Below are 13,663 nucleotides of genomic sequence, written 5' to 3'. Positions count from 1 at the left end.
AAGACTTTACACATCAGAAAAAATGTTTTAAACTACGGATAGTAGACACAAAATAATACATTCTTGGTAATTTCTAAGACATCAATTTAAAGATACATGGCTTCCTGCTTCACCAGGAGCTTCAGGGAAAAAAAAGAGAGCCATTATAAAAGTCTTCCTTAGAAGAAAGGAGTATGCAGCTTATCCCATCCTCTCTTTTGAGCGTAAGTTGGGCAAGCAAGAAGAAAGAAAAAAACACATTAGCAGAAATATCCAAGGTACAATTCAGTTCAATACATGAGCGTTTGTTTTGGAGAAGTTCAGTGTAATTAAGTATCCATTCTACCCAAGTAAAGATGATTTGGAAAGGTGTTTTCTTTTTATTTCCAGGAAAACCTTGCAAAAGATGCTAGGTTCATGAAAATAATAAGCCAAAGTAAAACTGCTGTGCTTGCACTTGTCTTGTGTTTTTAATATTGCATATTCCTCCAACTCTTGGCCATAGCTGCACTGACAGCTAGATGTTTAGCAAATAAGAAAAGTTCAACAGAAGGTGCAGTAGCATGAACAATAACATTAATAAAATTTGCGTTCACAGGTTCAAACCTACAGTACAATCAACAGCTTCTCAAGGCAGTAAGCTATTCCATCTTTCGTTGAGACTGAACTTCAAAAATTGCAGTCAACAAGAAGCATCATTAAACCATGGATCTCCTTGCACAGTCCCACAATGTGTGTGTGTTCCTGCTACACGTATACAGAAATATCTGTGCAGGTCACTGCAGGTTACCACACACTGGAACAAATTGCCCAGAGAGGTTGTGGAGTCTCCCTCACTGGAGATGTTCGAGAACCATCAGGACACAATCCTGTGCCACGTGCTCTAGGATGACCCTGCTTGAGCAGGGAGGCTGGAGCAAATGACCCACTGTGGTCCCTTCCAACTTTACCCACAATGTGATTCATTCTGTGAATACTAATGTGCCTTCAAAAAGGATTGAAAGTTAATCCATCCTTTTGGCAGTACTGCTTTTAAATGTTGTCACTGCCCTAAAATAAACTTTCAGTGTAGCTCTCCAGTCTTACCCAGAAATGGAAAGGGTAACAAGCAAAACAAAAGACAAAGGAAGACAAAGTTTTGTCCACTTCTGAATTTTCAAGGTTTATTCCATATGAACCTGTGGGAAAAATTTCTAAAATAGGCTACAGGTAAAGTATCATCAAAATTAATTACTGCGTGGAATTCTGGTGGCAATTTAGTAAGATATCCCATATCTTTACTAGAAAAAGTTTTAGAATATTGTTACTTAGACTACATGAAAGCTACTGCCTTCCATTATCAAGACCCAATCCTTTAAATGTGGAAAATGTGTGAGCCCACACTTCACTTGTTAAACTTTAACATGAAACACAAATGGTGAAACTACAGAAACAGAAGAAATTATCTGGCCAACCTTAACTATGTCACACGCTTATCCTTCCCTTTTCTTGACTGCTCTGTCTTTTTTTTTTAATTACTTTTTTATTACCTCACTTTTAATTCTAGCCTATCTTCAGGAATCAGTAATATTTAAACAGTTGACCAATTTTGGAAGCAGCATGATACACACATAATTTCCTCTGAAGAGCAAAAATCAACTCAAGAATTTAAACATTTAAGTGTAATCCACCATCACTTTGGTAACTTTAGCTTTTACTATGTGAATAACAGCTTCGACAGCTATGACTAGAGGCTTGTTTGTACTAAGATTTCAGATATGCAATAGAATTTTAAAAACTAGTTTACCTGTTACTTAAATGTTTTCCTTTATCTGGATTATTTATAAAATCTGCAACAATTCATTAAAACTTTTTATGTAATATAATCTATGTGTGTACTTACCTACTGAAGTTGAACAAATAAAAACAATTCACATTAGGCTGTCAATTTTAGAGGTCAGCACCAATACAACTACACCAATTTAAATCTGATATAACGGACTGGAAACTCCAGCTAGTCCAACTCTATCTCTGACTGCATTTATTTGGAAGCATTTGCCCTTTATAAATTTTAATTTAGGATTTCTCCAATTACCAACATACCTTTCTGTTTTCTACATGCTTAGGAAACAAAATAGGAGTATTTCTGTAGAGCTTGACCTAGTGCCAGAAGGTTAAGAGCAAACCAGTGATGGAGGAAGTGTTCTTGCTTTTATTTAACTGCTGCAGTCACGTTATTATCGGGTAGTAAGGTTGTGTCTACTTTTGGGGTTTTTTAAACCAGAAGTTACTTTAGGGCTGTTTAGGTGTTTTTCTACACTTCACCACGTTCTCCATGCCCTGAAATCATTCCTCCAGGAAAGTCACCTTCTCAGTAAGAAACTTGATCTTACAGGTATCAAATGACCTGAAAAGATCTTTCAGCAGTTTGGTCAGGATAACAGTAATAACCCAGCCCACAGGAGAATATTATGTATCAAAGCCCATGTAAATTTGATGAATGTAGACTGCAAAGAAACTGACAAACCCCTAACATTGTTCACCAAACAGTAAATGAATGAACTCCAACTGATTGTGTCTGCAGAACCATGAACTGTCAGGTGCGAAGACTCTTTAACTTCTTCAAAAAGATGCAATTCTGTATTTAGCACAACAAAAATGCTGTCAGTATCTTCTCAGCCTAGAACTGAAACCACTCAAACATGTAAGAAATTTGTTTTACTGTGCTCTTTTACCATATTCAAGTAAGCTATCACAGCAGCTACATTAGCATTACAGTACCATTAAAACACATGAAGGCAGCTATATGCCAATACATATACTTAGTATATGATAAGGTACATATTGAACTGAAAAACAACTATTGCTTTGAAACATTCTAATGAACTTGAGTTTAACACATATGTCACAGCTCTGGAAAAAGGAATTTTGATTTAATGTAATCAGCATTTTTATTTGAAATACAAGTCACACCCTCTAAATACATACTCGTAAGTCACCTCAGAACCCTATGCATTTAGGGGTTACATGCCCTATCATTAGTTGTTCTAAACTGATAAAGACTAATAGAATGCCAAGTCAGCAAGTCAGCCAATAGGAGTTGTAAGTTTTATAGTTAAAGCTGCTAAGTAAGCAATGTCTTGTACAAGAATTTCCTTCATAAAACTGCACATAGAACATATGTGTTTCTAAAAATGAGGGTATGTTGTACAAATAACCATAGACCTCTAACTAAGAAAACTACAGGATACTGAAACATTAAGCTTCGAATAAAGAAATATCTTCAAGATCCTTCAAAGTCGTGCTTATCTTTCACCCTCTCAGCATGGATCGTCCTTTTTTTGATGTGATTGGCATTTTTTCTTTTTAATATTAATTGCCCTACATACATCAGCAGTGTAGTCTTGGTAATCTTCAAAAAATATCTGGAAGTGTCACAATCTATAGCATACTTTTTAGTAGGAATAAGCAGAATACTTTCTCTAATGGAAAGTTACTACAGGGAAAAAGAGTTTTCGCTCTATCCCCACCTTATGGCTAGAAAAAGAATTTTTCTATTACAGCATACATATTTCTGAGTTTATTATTCCTTTACTGTATGACCGTAACCAGAAAATACTATTTGTATTATGAAACTTTAAATTCTTTCTCAGCACTCACTTCTCCACATAAAAGCACAATGAAACTCCAAGGCATGAATGTCCTCTATAGCACCTGTGTTGATTTTCTGACAAAACAACAGATCCAACTTTACATTCAAATAAACAGTGATTATTGGGTCCTGACCCATCAAAGTATACAAGTTCATTTATTCCTGTTGACACCATCACAAGTTAGGTCCGTAGATCTAACTTTCACCGACACACCATTCTTAACATTCACACTTTTTAGAAGTTTTAAATCTAATAATCAGGCGATTTATACCACTCAGAAAATATTAAACTTACAGGCTCTACAAAATCAAAGCACAGTATGCATGAATGTATGCTGTGAGTGTGAGCTGGAATAGCGCATACTCCCCACCAAGAGACTTAGGCTGGCAAACAGCAGTCACTCACCAGTCACTCCTTAAGTGAGATGAAACAAAAATAGCAGCAGCACCACTCTCTTCCCTCAGTCATCTGCTGATCGATAAACATTTTCCTTCTTTTTTTGTGGCTCAATCAATTATCATACTACCCTGGCCCAGGGTCTAACACTAGACACATCAAAAGCTGAAAACCAAGACAAGGGCCACCAGAAGTACTTTCACCAAATTCTATTTCTTCGTTACTTTACTCCCTTTCATTGATGGTCAGAGTGAAAGGGCAGGGTAGGATGTGAAACAGAACATTGGGAAAGCTGCAAAGCAAAGAGAGTAGAAAAAATGGATGTCTGAGTGAGCCTTTTATTTTTTAGGACATCCATCCTGCTTTCTGAGGAAATGAGTTGTAATTGTATTGACAGAGCACCTCTTCTTCCAAAAAGCTCTTGAATCTTATGTTTAAAACCAAAGGAAATTCAATATTGAGTCAGTTGTTTCAGAACTATAAATTTCCCAAGGTTTCATGAAAACAGTGGAGCACCACTGTGACTCTTCCCTCAAAAATCCTTGCCTTTTTCCTCCTAATGGCAAAGAATCAACACAGGAATTCTAATAACGCAACTTCATTAGGCCTTCTGCTACAGACCTAGTTTAAAAAAACATTTTATAGAACTACATGCTTTGATACTTTGTCATTAAATACAGACATGGCAACATGAATAAATTATCACTGTAACCTCCAAGTTTATATTAATTGTAAGTGTTGATGGGTAGACAATACTACTGTAAGCTTTAATTTTAAAAATCCAGTAAGAAATACTGTGTAGAGAAGAGACTCTAGGTATATAGATGAAGGAGAACAGAAGAGCTGCCAAATAGGAATATAATTAACCTTATGGTGAACATTCAAGAAGATAACAGAAAAACACAAAAGCATTTTATGTTTCTAAAAGCTTAAGCCCACTATATCGGCCCCATTAATTTTCAGTAAGTATTTATTTGAAGTTTAGGAGAGAATCCTGAATACCTGCCAAGCTACCCAGGTCTTCTTAATACCTGCCTGCTCCAGATATTACAAAATATTCACAATGTACTATCAAAAGTCCCTCTCCTATTAAAAAGGGGCAGCTTCTTAACCATGAATACAGGCCAAAACCACTGAACAAAATATTTTAAAAGTACACTGGTGGTTGGTTTTAACCCTTCCTTGCCTCCCCCAACAGAAGCTGATCATCAATCAATCTACTACATGAGAATGAGAATATTCCACTAAGATCAGAGCGGATCTTAATCCTAGAAAAATCAAAAAAGGTAAAGTGACATCAAAACAAGTTCCAAAAGAAGCTATAATTGTACAATGAGGAAAGGTGTGTGGTTATACAAGACTGTAAGCAAATATTTCAGGGAAAATTAAGAAAAAACATTTCTAACTAAGGAAAATCTAGTGTTGAAAGAAAAATGTTAAATTAAAGACAGTAACTACAAATAAAAATATAAACACCTAGTCAGATCTTCCTTATTCCTGAGAATGTACTTCATATTATTAAGTCCAAATATCCTCTATATGTGTATGTTCTTGGCCTTCTTTGTGGATTCCAAGGGAGAAAGAGAAGAAAATGCAGAATAAAGAATCTAGTCAACCTTTACAAGAAGCCGAATGCACTAAGCTCTGTGAGCCAAGTAAAGCAGGAGAGCAACCCTTCCTTCCTTTCTGCATACTGGAAGAGGATGACTTTTCAAAGGTTATACAGCATTTCAAAAAGTACATGGACATGATATGAAATTAAAAGTACTAGCATTGCTACAGTTTCTTTAGACTACAAAAATATTTCTGAAATGCAATTTTTTTGCTGAGTTTCTAGAATATACTTGGTAAGGTGTCAAACAAAATTAGACTACTCAATACATCATGCTTTTAAAGATTCTTTAAGAATAGCTCACTGTGCATATCAAGGATCAGCTACCATATATTCCACAAAACTGTGCTATCAGCTCGAACTGTGAGGTTCATCTATACCTTTATTAATATTTATTAAGCAAAGTATTCCATAAATGACTACAAATATCAGAATAGGAACAGAATATTATCTTAATTTAAGAAGACATTTTTATATAATGTACATTTCCAGACTTCTGACAAGTTAGCATGACACTCAGAAGGGGGAAGGAAATAGCTCGACACTCAGGGCAACTTATCTTTGTTATTTTTATAAGATCTGACTTTGAAAACATCAGCTGTGCCAGATCTTTTCTTTTCCATAAACTGTGCATCTGTCCACACCAACTGAATTACAGACCACCAAGTTGTCTCATACACCACATCAAACAGGTCAGCTTAACAGTTCAGACCATGATTCAAAATAACTATGTATTCTTTCCCCAGAACACAAGTTTTAACCTACTTTTCAAAGTAATTTTAAAATTATCAAGACATAAATAAACTGTAGACAAGGTATTTAATACACTTGTTTCTACAGTGATTGTTTTGAAAGCCATAATTTTGTTTAGCTAGTATATCTGCTCCGAACTGCACAATCTATACTGGATTTAGTGAAACCTGTGGTGGTTTTTTTTTTTTTTACTACCCCTTAAGAAGTTTCACACTTTTAATAATAAATGCCACATTGTGCCCAAAGAGTATCTATGGTACAAGCATTCCTCCATCATTATGAAAAAAGGTACATCAAAAGTCTTAAGTGACAACTGACAGACATTTTTAAATTATTCATGAAGTGTATGAAAATATACATTCTAAGATTTTTAATTTTTTTTTTTTTTTTTTTTTTTTTAAGAAACGTAAAGATAGTCAGTCAGGAGATCGATGTCAACAAAACTACATCATTCCACAAGTGCTAAAGCTGGCTCACAGTATAACTCAAGTTAGTTAGAAAACATTGAAAAATGTGCTTTCAAGTTCCAGTGGTCTGTTTTCTAGCCTCTGCTTTTCTTTAAAATAACCTGCAAAGAAAGAAAAAAAAGTATATTTATCAATACAATTCAGGCAGCAGGAAGAGATTCAAAACTATGCTGCTCAGACCAAAGGTTCACCTGGCCAATATGTTTCCAAGAGCTGAGTTGCCAAGGGTAATATTCTAGGGAAAATACTAGAAATAAAACAAAAGCATACAGAAAGATTTCACATTTCAGGTTTTTGGTTTGTTTTTTTTTTTTAAGCAAGAACACTCATAAGCAAGAATTCTGTAAAATAGAAGACTTATTTTGAAAATTAATGCTGAGAAATGGCAATAGTGCTGTTGAGCCATCAGTAGATTCCTTGAAGTTCTTACCCTGTTGGGCCTAGACAAAAGATAAAATAAGGCTTGCAATAATACAGCTATTACGCTCAATTTTTGTTTGCAATGTCTGATTTCTTTCTATATCAAGAGTGCACAGACCTTTGGAAGGACATTTTTTGGTTGGGAATTTAAATGGAAAAATAAACTTCAAAGCCCAAGTGGGACTGTTTAAGTGTTAAAATTATTAAAATACAGGCAGTTTTTCCTTTCTTCTCATCTTTAAAAAATAAATGGAGCACAAAAATGTTCAAATAGTGTTAAGATTGCAGTTAAAAATAAACTATGTGTACAACTCCAACTGCAACATTCACTTGGCTACCCTATATATCCTGTATATGTTTCTGTTACTATAGTAATAGAAAAGATTCAAACTAAACCTTTCAGCAGAAGGAAAAAAAAATAGTGAAGATAAACAGAAGCCACAGGACCAAAATATCAGGTAACACCAAGTTTTGTCCTCCCAATTTGCTCAGCAGGAGAAGGCGGTTAAAGTGATAAATTAAAGAGACTGAATTCCTTCAGGACACCAAGGTAAAGCAGACATATCCTAGGGAGTGAAATGAGCTACAGAATACAAAAGGATTTCAGTCATATTTTGACACTAATTCTTTCTATGCAGACAAAGCTGCATAATACCTTCCTCTTTCCCTTCTTTTGCATGTGCACAAAACTTACCGTGCTCTGCAATGCAGCAAATTCCTTCTTCACAGAAGGAACACAGCAATTTTTCTTATGCTGAACTACCCGTATAACAATCCACAGTCTAATTCTCCCTCAGTTCTTTCCTTGCCAAATACATCACACAAAAGTATCTGTTCGTTCAAGAAGTACCCACACAGTACTGCAAGAATCCACTACAAACTTATTTCAGACTGAGCAGGTAAGAACTGAAGGCGTCAGAAAGATATTTGAATCTCTCTGAAGTATTTCTCACTTGCTCCATAAAGCTTCACTTGTATCGCTGAAGTTAAGACAGCTTGCTTCCTCAATGTAGTGTCAGCTGAAATAAAGATCCTCCAACTCTGCACTGCCTTTCAAGCCATGAAGCCTTGCTGGTAGACCATTTTGTAGACTTACCCATATATTGAAATTACGACTTTAAACAGGGAATAATCAAGAAAAATTGGGTTATATTTAATAGGGCAAGGAGAGTTAATTAGTTGTCTTGGTAACAGTGAATTTTGCCAATGATGAACTAAAGAATACAATTTGGATTACAAATCAAAAATCAACTTTAGCACAGAATTTTTTTGTATATGCTGTCATAATACATTTTACATTATACAAAAAAGAAAAATATGAAAAGTGTTTTAATACCTTTGCTGCAGATATGGTGTGCTCGGGTTTAATTATTTTACTTTTATTCTCAAAAGCATTTGTCCTGGCTTCTTCTGCTAGCCGGTGGAGAAAAACTAAGAAGTTCAAATGAACCTTTAAAATGAAGAAGAAAAAAAAAAATTATTCAAACTGTTTAAACGGAGTTTGGTTTTTTAGAGGTTCATTGTTTGCAACAGAGAATCTGCATTAGACTGCTTCCAAATTCCTTAAAGGTGTTCTCAGAAAAAAATACGTGTCACTTGGTTCAAGTCTCAGTAAATTTCCAAGACATTCCCTTCCTACAAGATTCTTGTAAATAGAGTTTAAATTTAGTATACTTAAATCATAGAAGTGTTTTAGAAATGATCACACAAACCACAACTGATCTGAGAGGAATCAATCTGATTTTTATTAGCAGTTTTTAATAATAAAATGTAAATATAAATATCAGAGAATTAGGAGTCTTTTTGCTTACAAGTGAATATAGCCAGTTTTCAGTAACTACAACAGCCAGACTTTTATGAACAGCAAATTCATCCCTGCCTAATTGCCAAATGGACTACAGACAAGTTCAAGGACTTCTGCCCCTTTCCAGTGTAAAGGGACATTGACATTAATTTCTCCAGAACGTGGAGTTCTCCAGTGTCAGAAGGTTCCATCCAATTTTTCCCAGCTCATCACTTAGCCTTTTTACATTAAAAGAACTGGTTGGGCAGTATTCTGTTCCATACGGAATGCTGTTCTGCTAATACAGAGGCAGGAAAAAATTGCAGCAGGTAAGGAAGGAACTGCTCCAGCTTGGACTAAAACTGCCAGCTAATAGCACCTTTGTGTAGTAATTAATCAGGGACCTATAATACAAACCTCTAGCATTATACAGACATTATGTGAACTATTTTAAAAGTCCAACCAGAAAAATTGATAATTGCACCTTTTGTAAACTAAACTTTCCAACAACATTACCTCTGCTATGTAAAGTATACAAAAATACTTTTTCAATCAAGAGCTCAGAAAAATATTACTGAAGTATATTAAAATTTTACTTGTATGAATAAGGTGACGTATTTATTCTGCCATACCTTATCTGCAAAGCCTGGAAAAATATAACATGGAAAATTACAAATTAAGAGTTTACAGGAAATACTTTGGCAGAGGGTTTGCAGCATAAGAAACCTGTTACATGAAACTCTGTTCATATGACAAGCAGTTTAGGTGGTTTTTTTAAATATCCTGAACTAAATGAAGCCAGAGTGCAATAGATAAATTTACATAATATTTGACATCATTTGGAAGCATCTACTACACAAAAAGCAGATGTTCTTGCAGATTTATTTCACAAAATATAAAAGCCGCTTTAGAACCAGTCTTTAGTTACTCACACAGAAATCAACTCCAAGAGAATCAAGCAGTGGCACTAAAATAATGTTCAACATTAGAACTCTCATTATTAAACTTATCAACATGGAGATTAGATTTCTGGAAACAACCTGGAAGAGAAGTGAGAGGTGGAAGAAAAGCTTCTATACTTGCATTTCCTTCTTCTGAGATACCTAAAGACAAAAGTGTTAATTTTAAAATTGCCTTTAAAAACTGCATCTTCTCTCAGAATCACTGTACCTTTATATTCCTAGTTTCAAAATGAATGGCTGCATGTGGAAAAGCTTCCCCTGTACTCCAACAGATTTAAACAGTCACATAACTAAAATTGGAACATTCCACAACAGAGCACACAGGTTAATAAATATTCCAGGTGATTCAAGGCAATTGAGAAAGGCTGGCAAAAGGCAGAATGACTGAATACCATGAATAGGACAGTTACTGACAAGTAGCTAAGCAATACCGTATTTGTTTAAAGACATTGCTTTACTACATATTAACTTATTGTCCTTTGCATAAAATTTAAAAAGTTTTGAACTAACGACTCATGAAACTCACCTAACAAAACAAAATGTTTACGTTCCAGAAAAGAAAGGCTGCAAAATTTTAAGAACATATGTAAAAAATTCCTAATACTCTTTACACAGCAATTTCCACACACCTGTTCCAAAGAACTAAGGAATAGCAGGAACAACCGCTATAATTTTGTTTTACTGCCATAGCTTAAAAACAATTCTTTAGACTGGTATTTCACCTTCAACATACACTTATTAATCATTCTATGGTGATAACATATTTAAAACAGGCCATTCACTGCAGTACTTTAAGCTTTTCCTGCAATGGAAACACACACATACCCTTCTAACATAAAAGAAGCAGCTGAGATCCTGCTTTTCTTCTATAATTACAAGCTAGAACAAAGCTTGCATATTTTCTTCTCTGACCATTGAGGGAATATCTGAGCCTCAGTACTAAAATCTTTACCTCTTATTTTCGAAAAGAGCCTTGAAAAAACCTGAAACACTATTTGCATCTCTTCACCCAAAGATATTATCGTACTCCTTCAAAAAAACAAAAACAGCTTCCTGAGAAAGGCTGACGAAATTTGATAGCTACACTATGCAAAGAAATAGATGTTAACACTTAGGAAACAGGTTCTGACAAAGCTTCAGATTTCAAGAAGAGACTTGATCAAAAGTGAAGAAGAAACCTCATTTAAGTATTTAACAAAATTATCTGAATTCTTATGGCTTTCAAACTTGTAAGTTACTATCATGTAAGAAGACATTGGTTTATCGAGTAAAAATAATCACTGAAGGTCAGGGAAAAAAGAAAGCAATCTGATTTTCTCCAAAGGCAGGCAGATCACCTTACTGGAATGGGCACATACTGCAGTATATTCAAACATAAAGCATGGATCATTCTGGAAGATAGCCCAGAAACTGAACTAGCACTTTCCTCATACTTCCCTTGAGAAGACATAAGCTCTCTGCTCGAAATGTGTATGGCTCCATCTTGTTAAGACAGCTACTATATAAATTTCTGACCTATGCAATCTAATCACTCTTACAGGGCTTGCATAGAATAGAAAGGTACTAGAAAACATACTCTCAAAATTTGTTACTTGTCTTACTATACAATAAACTCACCAATCCTTTTTTTTTTTTTCCTAAAAGAGGCATAATTTCAGCTGTATTGATTATTTAGCCATAAAAATAAAAATCTAAAGAGGTGTTAGACATGTGCCTAGTTGAAGAACACCATGGACAACAACCACACCTGGACATTCCTGTTTAAAGGTAAAATAAAAAAGCCAAGCCTTGTAACATAAAAGGCTGTGTAATTTGACATCAGCAGAAGAGATAATCTAAGTTTCTATCACATTATTAAAATTTATTCTGATCCCATCCTTTGTGTTGCAATGAACATTTGCATAGCCATATTTTAAACTACACCTGATTGTTGTTGTTTATAAGTTTCAGTCAATTCAATTCACTAACTGTCTTGGCAGCTGAGAGAACTTTAGTGCCAGGACCAGGAGGAGATGGGAGCCAAAGGCCAAGATTTGGAGGGATGTCTCACTTACCCCTTTTCAGACAGCCACACTACTTTGAAGCCAAATTTTCATTACCCTGGAAACACAGACCAACTGTTACCAAGGATTAAAAAAAAAAAATGTGTGATTGTGTGAGTTTGATTAGTTGACTACTGCATTCCACTGAGTAAGCTTTGAGTAGGTCTGAGCATGAGTAGCAAGGGGCCAGGTCTTTAGTCCATAAAAAAAATCCAAAGGTAGCAAAAACATTGGGAAGAGATCATATTTTTATTAGGTCCATTAGAAAAATATTTAATGTTTACATTCAAATCTAAATACTCTCATGTAATTACCATATTCATTCATTTTAATCTCATATTTCTTATTTTAATTTTTTACGTTCACATTTAGCTTCATATATGCAGATGCCAATCTTCAAGATGCTGCAAGACACAACTTTTATACACATACGAAACATGGACTTACAATTCAAGTCAGGGACCGTACTAGTATAGAGCATGTGTTAATGCTTTAATGCTCTGAGAGCCACATGCATTTGTAAACAGGAGGACATTACTTCAAAGAGCATCTTTTTTTATGCACTTTTTTTTTCAATACAGCAACTACCACAAGCTCTCTGGAGGTCAGGTTTCCTTGTTGTAGTCAAACAGTTTCTTGGTGAGACAAACCCTACCTGTGCAGCAAATCCCTTAGAGCGGGTGAGAAGCAATTCAGCTTTGCTGGCCTCAGTTTTTGCAAACTTGGCTCTTTTATCCCCACCTTTTCGGCAGGAGTTTTTAAACTATGATCAGGACCCCAACACCTTATTGAATTACTAACAAGTCTTGTCATCCCACAGTTTGGGGCAGAGACTACTTAGATGGCCTTCTAAAAACCTATGAGCATTCAAGATGCCATAGCAGCTTAGAAACTCATTGATCACAGCTCAGCTGTCTACCTGTACACCAAACTGATCTACACAAACAACAAACATCTGCATCCAGCAGCCACATAATCCAAACTGCTATTTCTCGGTGTGTCTACACCAAACTTTTCGAACATCGGTGTGTACATGGAGTGACGCAAGAGCCATGCATCAAGCCATCCCTGAATCCCCAACAGCACTGCCAAGGACCTACAATACCTACACCAGCGAAGCGGAGCGCGGCAATCTCTACTTCGCCGTATTTTCTTAGACAGACCAATCGTCTATGTCTCCCCAAGCTTTGCCTCCCCTCTGCCAGGGGGTCCCTGGAGAAGCACCATTAGCAGTAACTTTGACATCCCGTCACAGCCAAAGTGCTCCAGTGCGCACAGTTCAGAACATTTAGGGAGTAAGCGTCCCTGTTTGGGGCTGGCTGCCCCCGGGGCACCAGCGCAGCTGCCGCCATGGACAAAAGCAGGAGCGCTCCCGGACTCGCCGGGGCAGCCGCAGCCTCGCCTCTCCCCCACCCCTCTCCTTCCTCACCAGCAGGTCGGCGTTCGCCGCCAGGCGTAACTGCGGCTTGTGCTTCTTTATTATTTTCCGCAAAGTGCTGCGGGGCGCCGTGCGCTTCATCCTCCTCCTGCCTTCCTTCCTCCTGCCTTCCTTCCTCTCCTTCCTCCCCCTCCTCCCGCGCTCCCGCCGCGCCGCCCTCCGCTCCCTGCGCCGTTCGA

General features: G+C 36.3%; 1 protein-coding gene across 1 annotated transcript; it reads right to left on the bottom strand.

The window, feature by feature from the left end:
* Nucleotides 1-5,970: 5,970 nt before the first annotated feature.
* On the bottom strand, nt 5,971-13,654 carry CENPW (centromere protein W). The gene is made up of 3 exons (XM_032101618.1): nt 13,476-13,654; nt 8,596-8,709; nt 5,971-6,940 (listed from the first exon to the last, which is right to left on the bottom strand). Exons 1-3 carry the CDS (start codon nt 13,563-13,565, stop codon nt 6,914-6,916), a joined length of 231 nt encoding a protein of 76 aa, XP_031957509.1. The 5' UTR covers nt 13,566-13,654; the 3' UTR covers nt 5,971-6,913.
* Between the last annotated feature and the right edge of the window lie 9 nt (nt 13,655-13,663).

This window comes from Corvus moneduloides, chromosome 3, assembly GCF_009650955.1.
Source record: "Corvus moneduloides isolate bCorMon1 chromosome 3, bCorMon1.pri, whole genome shotgun sequence".
NCBI classification, from domain to species: Eukaryota; Metazoa; Chordata; class Aves; order Passeriformes; family Corvidae; genus Corvus; species Corvus moneduloides.
This window is presented reverse-complemented; position numbering and strand designations above follow the sequence as displayed.